This window comes from Thunnus maccoyii, chromosome 10, assembly GCF_910596095.1.
Source record: "Thunnus maccoyii chromosome 10, fThuMac1.1, whole genome shotgun sequence".
NCBI classification, from domain to species: Eukaryota; Metazoa; Chordata; class Actinopteri; order Scombriformes; family Scombridae; genus Thunnus; species Thunnus maccoyii.
Window position 1 is genome coordinate 8,534,082 of NC_056542.1, and position 18,114 is coordinate 8,552,195.

An 18,114-nucleotide genomic window follows, 5' to 3' on the forward strand; every position below is an offset into this window, starting at 1 on the left:
TACCAAAGACAGACTGTCAGACTGTATTGGCCTCTTTGGAGAAGGTTGTGAGTTTCACCAGCGAGCGCCACTTAAGTCCCCATCCTTTACATGCAGCAGAAAATGTGCCATTGTAGTGTTTTTGTCAAGTTTTTTTGTTGTTTTTTTTATATCTGTATCAACTCTTACACAAACTAAGAACTTCAAGTTAATTCATATGAGGTGCAAACTCTTTCATCACTAACAGGTAACTGAGAATACAAAAAATCAGACTTTGATAATGGGGACTGCGATGGTCTCTTTGCTTGGCAACCAACTCATGTCAACTTTCTAGTTTCCAAAGAGACTCCAACTATGAAAATCTACAGAGGAGAAACAGCCCAAGCGTGCTGATGTTAAAAGGATAACACAGAACTTGCACTGTTTCTCCTGTCTAAGTGACCATACAACATACATGCAAACTAGTACGGTAATGAATCTGTTGTGTGTATATGTGTGCATCTAGTTACATAGATCTACTACACAGTGCGCTGTTGTCCTCTCCTAGATGCCTTCGCTCAATTTACAGACTTCACCTAATTAACACATTAGGGAAAGTCTGTCATAAAAGGCTTTCTTTAAGCTGATTATGCTCCGTCGCTATCGATCACAAACTGTCTGAGTAGTAGATGTAGAAAATGTATGAATGAAAGTGTGTACAAGTTATTTGCGGCCCCATTTGCAAGAGGGCCGCAGCTGCCTCATTCATTCCAAGCGTTGCAGTCGTAACATGTTTTATACGTTTGATAAGTAAAAGCGAGTTTAGATTACAGAGGAAATGAGTAATGTGTTTCAGTCAGTAACATGGGGTTAGTTGAAAGGGGGGGGGAAGGGTTACAGCAAGCAGCACTGCACAAAGAATGCTGATGCAGGAAAAATATATAATTGAGGCACAAAATTGATGCTCTGTGACTAAAATATCTCCAAATTCTAAAAAATATTATATTATTTTCTGTAATTATTCCATTGTGACTGCACTGATGTTGACGTAATGCATGTCTGAAGTTAAAATTTAAGCTACGGGGAACTCTTGTTCCATTTACTTCATCGACCGTGAAGTAGATGGAAAAGACGAGCATCCATAACTTTCATAAATAAAACTTCTAAACTTCTTTTCTCATTTTACTTATTAGTAGAAACTGACCTCCCTGTGTTTAGAAATATATTAACTTCTTGTAATTTTAATTAAAAAACAAAATGTCTTGAGGTTACTCATAAATATGTTGCTTCATTTTTTTTAACTTTTCATAAATAACATCCAGATACTGACTTTTTTTTTTTTCCTCTGCTTTCTATGAAATAATAACCCATGTTAGCAAAATAGATTTGAGAAACTGTAATATGTTTTTTTTTATTCATTTTAAGTTAACTTTCTATAAATGTATGTGGAAGAACTCAAATATAGTCTACGTTGAAAAACTCGCAAATTCTTTCCCAAAAAACAAAAACTTAAAGCTCACTTGTAAATTGACAAAACAATAAGCGTAAGGAGTGCATTAAGTTGAGTGGTCTTTTTTTTTCTTTTTACATTCAATGCATTACTTGCTCAATGTGTGATTTAGACAGGTTGGTACAATTGCTTAAGTGCATCCATTGAAAATAAGGATTTCCTATCACTCCTTAAAAGGGATTCTACATAAATGCATAAAGACCTTTTCATATCAAGAGAAGAAAAACATCAACAGTTTCTACCATTACTATAATAGTAAGCTTAATACAATATTGTAAATAATACTAACAAGAAATTAATTAAACAAATGTCACTGTGAGTCACCCCACCCCTTTGTAGCTCCACTGAATTAAAAAAGTATTTCATACTGGGTGAGTTGGACAAATGAAACTTACACCTTAGCATATTCTTAAGAATCATAATTAAACTTTATGTATCAATTAGTTAAACTACACGGTAAATATATGATTTTAAACCGATGTTCACTTTAAGGTCTTAAAGCTTTTTATACACTTCAGGTATCAGGCTGATGAATTCTTAATGCGATCTTTTTTTTTTCGGATAAATCTTAACTACTGTACTATATTTTTACTAACATGCAGTTAAACTCAAGGATACAGTCAATGGCTCCCTAAACGATATTAACTAAAACCACAGTGTTGTTTTGTTCACTTATTACTGTCACCTTGTTTACAATCGAAGGTAATCCCTTACAGTTTACTCTGAGGATCTTAAAAAAAATGAGGAATTCAGTCTGCGTTTTCACTAGCTTGTCGCTGTCAACACGATTCTTTCCCGGTCTAGTTTTTTTTTTTTTGAAGATTACTTGGGCAGTCCCTTTTTATCTCAACTTCTCCTGATCGGTCAGGTTTTTCAAAAAAAAAAGATTAAGACCAGACTTTTTTTTTTTTCCCCTCCTCAACAATCTAACCAGGACAATAGAAAACTACTCAAAGGACTATGTTAGTGCCAGGATGTGCTTTAAGCTGGTCTCTTTGGGGAGAAGTAAGTCTGTTACCGGCGCCTCTGCAGTATTAAACTAATCTTACAACACTGAAACATGATATGCCTTCACAGATAAAGATTGAGTGGCCTCTAAGACTTTTGGGTAAACAGAGTAATTCTAGCTATGAGATTATTTCTTAATAATCCTGATTCAATAAACTCTAAACCATTTTTTAATGCTAAAATAAGTTAACTCAAGTGACAAGTTAGCTCATGTCCTCTCCTTGTATTTTTGTTCTTTGGCTACGTTTGACCTTTTTCTCTCAAAAAAAATAATACAGATGAAAAGTTGGTGGAACACAAGTAATCAAAGAGAGCCATGAAATCAGAAACTTCTTATCAATATGTAAACACAACTCATCTTAAAGATATGCTATAAGTAAGACACCTGTAAAGAATCAGAGCTCTTCACATGGACAACATGACTGCATTAAGAGAGTGACTGGTACAGTACATCATATCATGTTGTCTTACACTCTGTGTGTACATCACCAAAGCCTTCAAGACATCAGTCTATCATCAGTAAAGTCACCAGCTCCTGCTTTTTTTTTTTTTCTGACAAACAGGAAAGACCTCGGTGCTTACGTTTTGGCTTTGTTTACACTCGAGCGTTCGCTTCTACAGCGAGATTTCCTCTAAAAATCACAGAAATTGCAGTTTCATCATTTCAGTGCTACTCAAGAGAAGGAATCCTCAAGTTTGTCTTGACCCACCCTGCCATCTGATTGATATTCAACATAAAAAAAAAAAAAAAAAGCAATCAAATGACTAAGACCCTGATGAACACAACAAGAACATTTACTTATCCTGAAACTGTTACTAATTAATTATCTCTGTTTCTACACTGGCGTGAATCCATAATGAATTGTGAGCAGATATGAGACAGAAATGGTATTATCCTAATAATCAAGGTCAATTTCTGAATAGAATATTATTTAAAGAACTGACTAAGCAGGCTCCTCTGTTTATTGTCCCAGTATAGTCCTATTATTGCTTTTTCATCCTAATATACATAGAAACTGATTTATTCATTAGGGGTTAGGTTATTACACATACAATTCATTGGAGTTTTTATTTGAGACTGGATTTATACAGTAGCGGCTTCATAAAGGATATTCATTATTACAGTTTATAGTAGTGTCTGGTTAATTTTTTTATCTATATATTTGGATGAAATACTAAGTTAATCAGTTTAAATAATATTTCTTAAATGTATGAATCTATCTAATATACTATTATAGTCAAAAGGATGATGGGACGCATATATAAAAGATTTACTCTCCCTAAAACTCAGAAACATTTTGAATTCCATATGCTAAAACATTGACAATGACACTTTGAGTCTGTAAAAATAATCAAAACCTCACTTTAAGCGGGCCTTTGTCTGGATGTCCGTAACTGATACACATACTGTATTTACATAGATGCTCAGAGTGCTTTCCCCATAAAGTACAATACTCATTAACTTATACAGCGTCTAAACAGGGAGAATCTCCAATAAGCCCTCTCTACATTAAACCAGTGCAAAACTCAAATCAAGTCATCAGCATTGACTAAATGGACGAGAGGTCTCCCAAATCACCACTAGTACTAGTATTAAGAATAACAAGAACCACCATAATACAAAAAAATGATAGGGAATCCTTATGTGCATGTCTTTTCAGATTCTATGAAATATATTTCACCATCAGTGGTCGGTTTGGTATTATTCAAATGCGCATGTTTTTGTAATAAGGTGCTTTACTCTACATTTTAAGTTAAGTGTTTGATGAGCCTAATTTCCTGAATCCCTCTACTCCCCACCCGAGCAATTTGATTCACATTCTTTACTCCAAAAATAAGTTCTTTAAAAAGTTGTTGTAAGGGGGCGGTACTATCAAAGGCCAAAGTTGCTACCTTGTATGCCAAGAGTAATGGCAGTTATGTTAATAAAAAATATTAAGGCAGTAAATTAAAACAACAAAAATACTAAGTTCAAAGAGCAGTGTTTAAAAACTGCCTTGAATTTCACGTTGAAAGCTTAGGCCAAACCACTGTGCAATTTCTCCATCCATAAAATGATAACTATTCTTCTACATCTGATAGAATTTAGGGTACTTTTTTTTGCGAGTACAGTGCTTTCCTCGCAGTCCACGTGTAATGTGAGTGGTCTGCTTTTGTACGTGTTATTTTTTTTTTTGTGTGGTTTTTTTTTTTTTAAAAAGGAGGAGCTTTTGTGTCCTTGAAGACACAATTTGTAATCAGTCAATTGTTTTTCCGAGACAGAAGCTGAGTTTAATTGTTCTCCAATACAACACAAGAGAGGCCTGCTGAATCACTGGTGTTCCCTGTCATCTCTACTGGCCCACATGTGACAACGACTCAAAACTTGCGGCAAGCCTTGAATGATCAGTAAGATTGGTAGATTTTTTTTTTTTTTTTTTTTTTTTAGAAGCATGCTTCTTTCTTTCTACAGCCAAAATGAATCCCCCCCTATCATTCAACAGCTTTAATCCCTACCCCATCCGCTCTCCTCTAGCCCTCTGAAATCCCCAGGCTGGGGCTAAGGCAGACGCAGAGGGTGTGTAATTTGATTCAGCATGAGTGCTGGTTAAATGGGGCGTTTCCTCTGCTTTCCTGTCAATTACAATTGTCTGATTTCATTCTGGAAGCTCAAAGCAAGGGGGTGGGGGGGGGGGCTGCCATTTGCTGAAGCCCGGGTGTCCATAGTGAAGGGGCAGCTGCAGGATGTCCCATACAGTAGTGAGCTGACATGGGGGTGGGTGGGTGGGGGGGGAGTTGGGAGGTAAAGAGGGGCGGGAGCTTTGTAGAAACTTCGATCTGCGCTGCCGCTGTCACACAAACAGAACCCCCGTCCAAATATCAGGGCGGTGCAGTTGGGGAGTGGAGGAGGAGGAGGAGGGTGGGGGGTGGGGGGGGGGGTTTAACGCTGCACCTCATGTGATAAGATCACACAATCTTTCTTTGTATGTAAACGTGCTCGTTTTTTCATTATCTGGAAAGAGTATACGGCAAATTGTGTGGCATAACGTTGAAAATAGGTAACTAGTGCATCTCCTGATAACTGTAGATAATTTATTTAGCTCCTAAGCCTCCCCTCATTTCACAGGCGCTGCCAAATTCGGCTAGTGTCTTTCAAATTTTGCGTGTGTGTGTGTGTGTGTATGTGTGTTTTGGGACAAAAGAGGCCCCCTCTCCCCAGTAGGGATAGCTCAGAGCAGCAGAAAAAGGAGAGGAAAGGGGGGGGAGGAAAGGGCAAGAGGGAGTGGAAGGAGGGGGTTCTGTTCGCCCAGCTGCATCCAGACCATCCAGCCCCCTCTGTGCTTGTAACAGTGGGGCGGGGCAGTAAGGGGCTCGCCGCAGGACCCTGTCTTTACCCCTCACACGGCTCCAGAGTCCCCCACACGGTCCGCACCTGGACCAACCCATTTGCCTAATTATCAATGAGTATATCCAGGCCGTGTCCGAGCACTCCGCAGCCCACGCCGCTACCGGGCCCAGACAATACGCCCCTCTCAGAGAGGCCTTCGAAAGCAAACGATCGAACTGTAAGCAGGGGGAGACATAAAAGCCACTCCCAAAGAAAAGAGAGAGAAAGAAAGGGGGCTAGGCGAGACCTCCAACTTGGGGTCACAGCCACAGTGTACCATGAAACACCTGCTCCTGTACAGCTTTGCTAATTACACAGAAGACAGCAGGCCCCTCGGAGCTCAAAACAGAACGCTGTTAGTATTGGAGACGTGAGTTAGGATGACTGATTTTTGGGACTCTGTATTTTACAGTGTCAACTATTTTAATTGTTCGTCTGCTGCTGATTCAGGAAACGTTTTTTACAGTTTTACTCGGCTTCTGTCCACAACGCTAATTCTCCTCCTTATTTACAGTGCACACCTCAGAGAAATGCTTGTCGACCGAAGCTCTTGTTTTGTCCTATATCGTTCAGCGACTGTGGCCAAACGACCACACAAGACAATAAAGCGCGGTTAAGGTGGCTTTGAAACAAGTCCATCGGGGAGACAGATATCGAGAACTAGCCAACTGGATGCATTCCAAGGCTTTCGGCCTCACAAATTAAATCAGTGCTTTAAGCCAACCGAGGAACCACATGCTTTTCAAGTGCCACGAGGAGCAAGCATTACTGAATCTTTTCAACAAACTGCAGTGACCAAGGTGTAATCAATGGCTACTGGAAAGAAAATGTACTTTATACAACTTTAATCTAGCTCTGTGAATAACGGTACCAATACGATTTTAACCAATTACTATAAATAAATGATGTAATGTCCTTTTTAGCATTAATGTGGTTTATAAGAATATAAGGTATAAGAGTGAAACGAGTGGCTGTTTTTTGTGTTTTCTTGTATCGATTACAAGGGTTTGACTGGAACCAATCTATCCACATTTTCTCTTTGCTAAAAATTAATATCTGTTTTGGACCAATTATATCAAACTACAATCACAGTAAAACTGAAATGTCTTAATTCACCTTCAAAATCAGCTCCCAAATTTTCTAGGTATGATTGACAATCCTATTTTAGACCCAAGATGATTGTATGGTGCGGTGCAATGAAATTTTTTATTTGATCCTTCTAATAACATTGACTTTCTAGGTTAGTCAGGTGCAGATTGGGTACCTCAACAATCATCTTCTTCCTTCCATATAAACCCACTTCATGGTAAAATAAAAAATTTGAATAATAAAATGTTCACATTACCGTCTACCTCTGCCTACACTGTGATTCATGAATGAAAAACAGCAGCAGTCAAAAAACTGAAAATGCAAGGTACTATACTTCTCTTATAAACAAAACTTTTATAAAATATATATGCATATATATATAAAAGAAAAACTTAAAAATATTTCTTATACTTTTTAGTAAAGCAAGCAGTGCCTTCTAAAATATCTGCTTGATTGTTTTTAAATTTTCTGAAAAACAAAAAAGTACTTGTGTATTATAATAATAATCATAATAACAGTAAATAATTATTGAACAAACACTGACAAAACTAATGATAAAAACTGATGTGGTTCCTTAAGAGAATATTCGGATGGCCTGTGTGACCTGGGTGTGGCACACTGGGCACTCCGGGTGGTTGAGCTCACAGATTCGGATGGCACACTCCATGCAGAAGAGGTTATGGCCACAGGGCACCAAGGCAGCCGTAACTTTGCTCTCAAAGCAGGTCATGCAGTCCCGCACAGTGGCCGGTGGCGAGTCCGGCACTGGCAGACGGCCTGGGAACCCCTCACCGGCCGAGGTGGGCTCACTGTGGGCGCGGCGGGCCTGGGCATGAGGTGAGCCGGCTACGGGCACAATGCTGGTGACTGAAGAGTTGTTGGTGCTTCCACCTCCGCAGGGTTCAGGTAAGCCTGGGGAGAGTCTGGTCAGAGGGAGTGGGAGGCCTCCAAAGCTCTTGGAACGCTGCTGGGCGTAGAAGGCCACCTGTTTGGGGTAGTCAGGATCACCCCAGCTCTGGGTACCCTCAGATCCAAAATAAGAGCAAGGCTTCTCTCCGGAGCTGGAGAAGTTGCCCTTGTTGTAGATTCCCCCTCCCTCGTTTCCTCCTCCCCCTCCAACCATGGCATCTGAGAAGTTCTGGCGGTAGCTGCTGGTGAGGGGCTTGCGTTGGCCCCCCTGCAGCCCCCACACCTGCTGTAGCCGGCTCTCCAGACCACCGCTGCTGCCTGCTGGGCTGCTTCCACCATTCGGCCCCAGACAGTCATTCTCATTATTGTGGTCATGCAGGCCTCCTGTTCGGAATGCGATGTGTGCTTCGATCTCCTCGCGGGCCCGCTCGGCGTTACTCGGTGACCCTGTGATTTCAAAGACAGGGTCGCGGTCTCGACTGGGGGTGACAATGTAGGTACAGGTTTGCTGCTGGATGCGTTTGATGGTAGAGCCTTTAGGCCCCACTACCAGCCCCACAACACGGTATGGCACTCTCACCTGAATGGTGGTCTGACCTGGCAAAGGTGTTGGCGGGGAGCCGCTAAAGGACACTCCCAGCTTGTTGCGGGATGCCCGAAGCATGGAGAAGTGCTCAGCAGCAGAGATGATTTCACGGCGGGCCAGTGCAACATCCTCCTTCCGGCCAGTGATTAAGAACACTGGCTCCTCTCCTCTAACAGGGGTTTTGATGTAGGTGTTGGTCTTGGCCCGCAGGGCTTTGATCTTGCAACCTGCAGAAAGACACCAACATGCATTTTAAAATAAGTCAGTATGATACATAACATGTCAATTTTGCGGTTCACAGATTAAAAAAGTTAAAAGGTTACAAGTGAGAGCACACTTTATCAACCTAAGCTGTTAGAAATCTACAACTCTCCTCTATTCAGTGTAAATTTAGATTTATTCACTGTTTATGATCATTTTAACTCGCAGGTTTTTGCTTGTAAAGGATACACAGAAGTATTACTATGATTTATGATGTTCCAAGCACTTAAGCATTAGCGTACTTATTTATTAGCTCTAAATTAGATACACAACTGACTAAGAGACACATGGATCATGCAGAGGTATTGGCCAGAGCAGATATGAGTGCTGTGGAGGGCTGAAGATCTACAGTAGATGCTATACATTTGCAGTATGTTGGTGAGCAATCACTACGTGACCTCTCCTTGAACTTACGAGACAATACAGACATACCACATATGCTTCGTTTTTCAGCCATTTATTGCTCTACGTCTGCCCTGTTTTTGATCAGTGTGTAATAGTTTACTCTATTAAGTGCTTTTAAGGCAGAGTCTTAATGTGAGAGAGTGCAGGTTAATGTTATTTCATGACAAATTACCTGACATTGTAATGGGACAGAACAGGATATACACTAAATCAGTAATTATTTAGGAGGATTGCCAGGTGCATTTGAGGCCAAAGGGAACGTGGTAAGAAAAGGCAGCAATTCTGTTTATTTTACACCCATGAAGACCATTAATCAGGTCAGTTTTCATTCAGATATTCAGCCAGTGTCCTCATTATTACTTTCACTTTTGATATTGACTGGTCCAACATGCCTTTCTTGTCTTGGCCATGCCTTGAAGAGGCCAGTGCGTCTCTTTGGACAAGCTAGAATCATCAGGCGTTTATTCAGTGAACAAATCTGAGCTCATCTTACCAGTCTCCAGCTGCTTCAGATCACACAGCACACTATTGCATTACCTATCTAAAAATCAAAGCAGCAGGTATCATAGGGGTTTAAAGACACTTTAAGTTGAAGACGAATGTCTCCCTAATGCTACAAAATAGGCCCACTTAGTTCAGGAACACTTACTCCTCAGGAGCCAGTGGCACGGACAGAGGGATAGTGATGCTCTGAAGGTTTAGTATTGCTCATGCTCTAAATCTGAAAATACCCTTTGTGGCCATTGCCTGGTATTAGGCTAATAAACCGATCCATGCCACAAAGGATCACAGAGCAATTGACAAATTCCTAGTCTCGAACTACGTTCAACCTTTTAATCAGTCCAAATTAATGTCTCAATTAAAGAATTATCTGTAAACAAAATAGGCAAAGATTAATTAATCGCAACCAGAAATTAAGGTCACTGGAGGCAAATTTATTTTCAACTGTTAAAACTGTGGTGTAAGAGGTGCCTGTGATTCAAAACAAAGCCACCCTTGATGTGAAGAGCACCAGAGGAAGGTGCAAGAGCATCCTCGGGAATCAACGCCTGTGACTCCTGACAGAAGAAAACAATCATATCTATCTCTTCTTCATCATCATAACAGGATGCTCTGTTTTTGCCGGATTCACCAGGCGGGCTGTGATGCACGGTCCTGAGAAGAAGGGGGTGTGTATGTAGTGCCAGCTAACGAAGGGCCTGAATCAAAAGCAGCTCATCTCAAATCCCCCCAAATCAGCACTTCTTCTTGGTCAAGGCAAAAGGGCCCTCTTGCTGCACTTGTGCTCACTGGATCCACCCTTTGGCTGTCTTCGGTTACCCCATTAAAATTCAAAACTTACACTTCAGAGTAAAAAACAGGAGCCGCAATGGGAGACAAGGGGCACTTAGCAGCAGAGACTAAATCCACATTACCGCAGCAGTGGAGCAAGGAGGGAAAGTAAAAGAAGACGTCTCAACTCCTCTGAACCCCCCTGTGACATTATTCGAGACCTGTTTGTTTTTGTTTAGTAAGATAAGTTAGGATTTGCTGTTGGTACCTCACCCACCCTGCACTCCTGCACTTCCCTCTCAGTCCATCCCCCCTATTTCTCCCTCTCCTGACTCAGACAACCATGTGGTATTGAGAGTGTGCAGTGAAGTGGGGCTCATGAGGAGCCCCTTGTGTTGAGCTCCAAGGCGTGACTCCCATTCAGCTTTTGGATGCTATACTGCCCATCCTTGTTTTTTTTTTTGTTTTTTTTTTTCCTGCTCCTCTCACCCATGGGTTCATCACAACAGTTAACAATGGGTGCAGCCACATAAACACCATCACCAAGCAGAAGAGAGAAGGACAACAACTTCGGTTGAAGCTCTTTTGCAGCTCCGTTGAACATAAATATGGAAATTGGACAAAGTGAAAAATCACCTCACAGCAGCTTTGTTGCAAATAAGCACAAACAAACTGAATATTGTGTTTTTAAGAAAAGGATCCCCACATCCTGGTGCAACTTCTCGCTGAGTCACCCTTTAAGACCATCCCGTGTGCAAAGCAGCAACACTGTCTTAATGCGCCCCTCCCCTTACACCCCACCCCCCCACTTTCACACCTTTGTTTGACAGCTGCTGTCATTCAACTTCAGGTCTTTGTTAAATTAAAAAAAAAACTCCAACTATAAGAAATAAGGACAGAATCTATAATGTGTCTGGAATTGAACTTTCCAACTCCCTCGTTTACAAAAAAAAAAAAAAAAAAACAACAAGGGGACCACGCTCCCTCGCTCTATTGTCCAATTGTGTCACTGGGGCAGTGCGCAACATAAACAACGAGCTGAATAAATTTGGGAAGAAGCTAAACATCTACCACCATTAAGCCCAAATGTCTAAATCTGCTTATTTTTCTTAGTGAGGAATTCAAAGTGAAAGACATTCCTCTCTCCACCAGCTGCACGTTGCCTTTTTGAACAGTCTGGCGCGTCTCAGACGACAAAGGAAGCAAGTGCTCTCCCTGCTCCAGTGTGTGTCTGTGCGCTGACATTGATGGCGTGGATGTAGAATAATTCGCCCAGGAGGGAACGGGGCTCTCTCTCTCTCTCTCTCTCTCTCTCTCTCTCCCTCTCTCTCTCTCTCTCTCTCTCTCTCTCATGCCTCTGTGCAAATTCACTCAAAAGCAAAATAAACACAAAGCGGCGAACGAGTTGTTTCAATGTATCGGTGTAACGATGAGTGCACGAGAACTTGCAACATTGTAGCAGAAAAAGTGGGAGGCTGATGTCTCGGGGGAGTACAAAAAAAACACGCGAGCACACACACACCACTCCCTTTTCTTTGTCAAATAACACCAGGTAACAGTTAGAGAACAAAAAACAAAGCACACAGGAAACCACGGCGGGGATAATGCAGCACTGTTAGTGGGATAAAAGCATAAGTTTGGAGGGAAATAATTTGCAAGCCAGCGGTTTACCTTGTCTCCCCACTATTTCGGCCACATGTTCAGAGCTGGGCACTGGGACGCATTCTGTTATGTTGCAGCCTCGTCCTTTGGTCTCACTTGAGGAGCTCTCATACAGGGCGCACAACTTGCTTTTCCCTTGCAGAATCGCCGTGTCCCCGCCACCTCCGATGCTATTCGTGTGGTTGTGGTGGTTGTTGTTATTGTTACTCCGGTCCTGTACTCCTGTTGTTGGGGCTCCGCCGCCGTCCTCGCCTTCCCCGAGCCCCAGCAGAGATAACTGGCCCAGCGCGACCCTGAGGGCACGGGAGTCGTCTTCCTCCTCATCGGGCGGCACAAGGAGACCTTCGCTTCCGAAGCCGGAGCCGGCCAGATCCCCGCCGTAGCCCCCATTTTTCTCCATGATCCCTGCTAGAACCAGCAGGCTAGGCATGGCTAACAAAAGAGTGTGTGAGACAAAGACAGGGAAAGAGACTGGAGAAACAGCACCCGTGCCGCCTCCTCCTCGCCCCCTCCTCCTTCCAATTCCCCCCTTTGCGCTAGTCCCTCCCATAGACCGGCCCCCTCTCTCTCTATCCGCCAGACTTTCAGTACAGTAGTCTCTCCCCGAGCTCTGGGCAAACGGGACACAAGGCCGTCTGCACGATAGATGGGGCTGGGCGATGTGTTGCTCCACCCAGTCTGGTTTACACAGCTCCCCTCCTCGCCGAGACAAAACGAGCCGCCCTCCCGTTGTACCATTCCGTCTCAGGTTCCCAAGCCTGTGGCATCTCACATCGAGCTACCTCCCGTCACCTATAGAAAAGAAGAAAAAATGCCTCACCGTTCACCTCCTGCACCGCGCTCGTATCCGTTAACGCAGTCTCGCTCGCAGCTCTAGAGCTGCAGCGTAGCCTGAAAACCGCATTTCGGCGACTTATGTAAGAATGGCCATCCAGGATGTAAACAGTTGTGTATCAAAAGGTGCAAGTGCAGTGCGCACATGGTCATCTAGTGGTGCTGCTGAAAAGATGATGTCAACTTTATCTTTAGTAGAAAAACCGAGCAGCTCCCGTGTATTTTGAGAGCAATGTGGACTATCTGACATGAATTTTGAGAGTAAAGGAGTTTGTGACATTTTTGGGGGGGTCCGCCCACCTCTATGTAGCCGTGCTTTGCGGCAGGTCACCGCGTTGTTGTCTCCGGCGCCGTTGCGCATGAGGATGTTATGTATAGGAGGGAGAGAGGGTGTCTGGGGTGGGGGGGGGGGGGGGGGGGGGGGCTGTAGCCTATACGAGGAGGAGAAGAGAAAGGGAGTTGTCAGACAGGCGTTGCAGACCCTATGCAGCGGGTGAACCATCAGAAAAGCCCTTGCACATTTCCCGTTAAAAAAAAAAAGAAGAAGAAGGGTGCAGCAGCCCCGGTGAACAAAGAACCGCGCCGTTCGTTTCGCGTACAGACTCCCCAAGATGTCCTCGACAGAAGCCACGCCTGACAGCATGGTTGTAGTATAACACAAAGACTCAAACTGCAGTTACAATAATACTATTAATAATTATTATATTACACAGACAACATATGTGGTCTGACTTTTTTCATTTTTGATCAGATTTTCATTGTTTCAAACAGGTATATGAAAGTACTTGTAAGTTGCATTTATTGTTATTAAAACCTTCAAATGTATATTTATCTACAATTAATAAATAAGATCAGTAATAACATATGAATATATTTATCATATGATATAGTTATTTTATTTCAGTGGTATAAATTATAATTACACTTGGGTCACCGCTATAAATAAGGTTTTGAGGAAATGTTGGACCTGGAGTAGATTTTGCCTCACAGCAACAACTGAAGTCCATGTTTTGAGCTTCCTCAAAGTGTCAGTCTAACTCAAGCTTGGCCTGTTGTTACCATCTGTGCATATGCACAGTGGGATGTACAGTGAGTATGTGTCCTGTCAGGCCCCCTGAATGACGAGGTAAACTCTGGGGATGTTTATTATGAGAAAACAGTAGATGCTCCGCCACTTCATTGTCCTCGTTATTTCTCCACCCCACTAAAAAAAAATAAAGACTTCTTCATATGTGTTTTAAATGACACAATGAAACACCAAAGTTGATGGGTTCGGCACCTGGAACAATAAAAATTGTCATAAATTGCTGTTAAATGAAATGTCTGTGAAATCTGTCAGTGTGTGTGTGCTTTGTGCTCCCAAGGGAGGTGTTGAATTCACTGTGAAGATTATTTGTGCATTTTAACCCCATCCATTAAATTCAATTTATTATTCTCCATGTGGTGTTTTCCCACACTAACTGGGTTACAACTTTAATAACAAAAACAAAAACACACACACAGTCTTCCATTTGAGCTTACGCGACAGACTGAGCATGGCATGTGACTTCTAGAGAGATTCGGCATGAATATTTTAGCATTTCCAGTCAGAACGCCTTCTGCCTTTTAATAACACATAGAATAGAGCAACAATATAATCACAAATTTCCAAACACCGGTCTGTAAATAGAAACAATATAACTGTTGTGATAAAAATGGTACCAGAACGATGGAGCATGTATATTTACATGCATAATCATAGTCTAGACGCGCTCTCTGGGTGCCAATCAGGACGGGGTTCGTTCCCCAAGGGCGTGTTGCAGATGAGAACTCACAGGGAGACTCCTGGTATGAGGCCAGGATTAAAACATCCCCCACTCTACCCAATAACATGGATAAAAAACAGCAGCAGGAGGAGAGCAGGATTGCGTGATGCATGAAGGACCAGAGGGTAGGCCCGGGGGGTCTGCCCCCAATCCCCACCCCACCCAGTGGAGAGGCCATAGGATTGGGTGGGAACATGGTTGGGATGGGGACAAGCACTACACAAGGGCCGGCCTCTCAGTGGTGCACCGAGCATGCCAGTGTGTCCAAGAGGTCGTCTGGCTCCATTAAAACGGGTCCGCCGGGAGCCGAGAGCCCCAATCAATAAAAAGCATGGATCTGGGATAGTGTTTCCCCCCTTTCACAAACCTCTTTCTCCCTTGATGTGTTAGTTTTGGTGTGGCTTGTTAGAGGCCTGATTGGTGATGCTGCTGTGCCACATAACCTCTGTGACCCTAAATAAACCTCCTCTGGCTTTGAGCAGGCCTACAGCTGCCTGATGTGGTCACTGCCTATAGCTGAAGGCTGCAATTGTCATTTGTGCTCTTATGTGTGCATGTGTGTGTGTGTGTGTGTTACAGGATACTTGTGAAATTCAGAGTGAGGTCATGTTACTTGCACATAAAAAACTCAATGATCTTGACCATCTGGTCGTCAGAGTGGTCCCCTTTCTCTTTTTTTTCCCCTGATGAAAGGCTGACTGGCATCTTTGGGGAGATGCTTTGGTTTACTGTGCCGCAGAGACACACACCACTCTCTTTGTCCAACAGCCCATGCAAATATTGCTTCCACCTATGGACAGTATCCGTCTTTCAAAAGGGGACAGGCTTAATAGGCTGTAAAGATATGTCTGAGAATCCCTAAAGGACGTCCCTTTGACTTCCATGGCCAGATGTCCTTTTCAAGACTTTTCTGGTGCCCCGCTGTCACTTGAATGAGGCTTCTGCGAGCACAAAGGGACATGTTGGCTAAGCACCACGTGCTGATACCACAGTGAACGGGCTCACAGGGATGATGTAAGACCTCATGCAAATGATACCACATCTTGTGCTCATAAGCTGACGAGAGCTCTGAAATCGATCAGCTGAACAAGTGAAACAGAAAATGCAGAGACCACTTTGTGTGTCTGAAAATAGAAACAATATGAATGTTTTAAAATACATTTTTTAAAATACTTGTATTTGTTTATTTGTTTCTCATTTGTGTTTGTTTTTATTTGTTGTAAGTTTTTTTTTTCCCCCCACTGTTTTCAAGGGAGAAATCGAAGGCAGCAGGAGACTGCACATAATGATACAATATCACAAACAAACCAAACAAAAAATTAAAATAGTTTAAGAAGACAGAGAAAATGTGGGATAGAGAGGCAGTAGTGGAATACAACGGAAAGGAAAGATCATCATCATACATAAAGCAACTGAATGTTTTTTGCAGTCACTTCAGAATCACCAGTATGTTTGTTTTTTTTCTGCAGGTCGACCAACATGCAAATACCCAGATAATGAGGCCCCTTCCTCCAAAACTCTGCTCCATCTTTGGTCAGCAAAAATAAGTACACCAAGCAAAAAGTGAAGCTCTATGTGCATGTTACTCACCTTTGTTTAAATGCTCTAAGACGAGGCTTAACATAGAGGCTCTCTGTGAAGGAATCAAATACTGCTGATGATTTTAGACAAAGTTTTAAATCCTATTGGGTATGCTTATTGGGTTTTTACAATGCTTGGGGATTTCCTCAGAGAGCAGTGTGATCCACAAGTACACTTGTTAGAAAACTACTGTGTGTCGGTGTGAGACGGCTAAAAGTGTTATCTTATCCTCAGTGCTGGCTGTTTATTAGGGCTGCAACTAGTGATTATTTACATTACCGATTAATCCGTCAATTAATTGTTGTTAGTGGTTCTAGAGATGGCAATTTCAGGCTGTTGGCAGTCGGTTTGTCCACCACTTTGGTCCAGACCAAATTATTTCAATGACTATCAGATGGATTGTCATGAAATTTTATACACGCATTCATGGTCCTCAGAGGATGAAGTTTAATGGCTTTAGTGATACCCTAACTTTCCCTAGCTTTTTAAAAGTTTCTCTTCAACAACTAATAGATTGATAGTTGTGAAATTTAGTACAGACATTCATGTCACCCTCAGGCTGAATTTTGAACTTTGGTGACCCCTGACTTTCCATCTAGCGTCAAAAGTAACTAATGACATTCCCATCAGCCTCAGTCCTAATTAGCAAATGTTAGCATGCTAACACGCTAAACTAAGATGGTGAGTATGGTAAACATTATATCCACAAAACATCAGCATGTTTGAATTGTCATTGTGAGCATATTAGCACGCTGATGTTAGCATTCAGCCTAAAGCACCACTGTGCCTGAGTACAGTCTTATAGAGTTGCTAGTATTGCTGTAGACTCTTAATTCTTCTTTTTCTAAATCTATTAATTGTTTAGTCTATTAAATGTGGACCAATAGTTAAAAATGTCAATCACAGATGTCGGAGCCTATAAGGTGACAACCTCAGATTGCTTGTCCTGTCCAAACAACAGTCCAAAACCCAAAGATATCAATAACCAGAGCACAGAAAGAAGGCAGCAAATTCTCACATCTGAGAAGTTAGAATCAGAAAATCTTTGCAAATTTGCTTGATAAAGCATTACTTGATTAAAAAATTATCACTGATCAATTTTCTATTGACTCTTTTATTCAGTTAATCAGCTAATTGTTTCAAAACCTCTGTTTATGTGAACGTGTTTGCAGCAAATCCTTCTGTGTGACAAACAGGTCGACACTTTTTCCATCTTTAAACTCTGTGAGCACACGAACACTCAGACAAATACATTCGCTCCTCACCTGCTGTGACATACGCACATGCATACAAAGCTGTTGACCCACACATACACCCTCTCTCGCCTCATCCTCTAACAACAAACACACAAACAGGGGTGTTGTGACTGGGGGAGCTGGTGTCAGCTGGGAATATGAGTCAGGTAGTATGACTTCATTGCTTTTTACGGGTATTAGGTCATCCCTCTCACTCTCTTTCCCTATTTCCAGACCCCTCCCCTCTCTGTCTCTCTAATCACATTGATGCTGTACAGTGACACGCCTAGTGATGAGTAAGGCTCACCTCACCGCTTGCTTCCCGTATGGTGGTGATCTCACACTCGTCACAGTCAGCTTTGAACTCAAAGAGTCCCGCTGCTCTTCACTTTCTTCTTGGCATCCTTTTCTCATTTTATTGAATGCCTTGCAGACAATGTAACAATCGATTGATTCAGATATTACTTTTTCGTTACACGATGAAAGATTGCATTTTTTAATCTGTAAAATGATTTCGACATGGGATCAGTATTGCACTGTAAAATTATTTCTTGGGTCTCATCCTCATGAAACATATTTTGTTTCTAAATTATGATGCCGCGTTAGAAATAAAAACTCACACACCTAAATGC

At 42.2% G+C, this 18,114-nt stretch overlaps 1 protein-coding gene across 1 annotated transcript; it reads right to left on the reverse strand.

Annotated features, from left to right (window-relative positions):
• Positions 1-7,035: 7,035 nt before the first annotated feature.
• mex3a (mex-3 RNA binding family member A) lies at positions 7,036-12,514 on the reverse strand. The gene is made up of 2 exons (XM_042424207.1): positions 12,037-12,514; positions 7,036-8,654 (listed from the first exon to the last, which is right to left on the reverse strand). The coding sequence occupies exons 1-2, from the start codon at positions 12,455-12,457 to the stop codon at positions 7,507-7,509; spliced, it is 1,569 nt and encodes a 522-aa protein (XP_042280141.1). The 5' UTR covers positions 12,458-12,514; the 3' UTR covers positions 7,036-7,506.
• Positions 12,515-18,114: the final 5,600 nt, after the last annotated feature.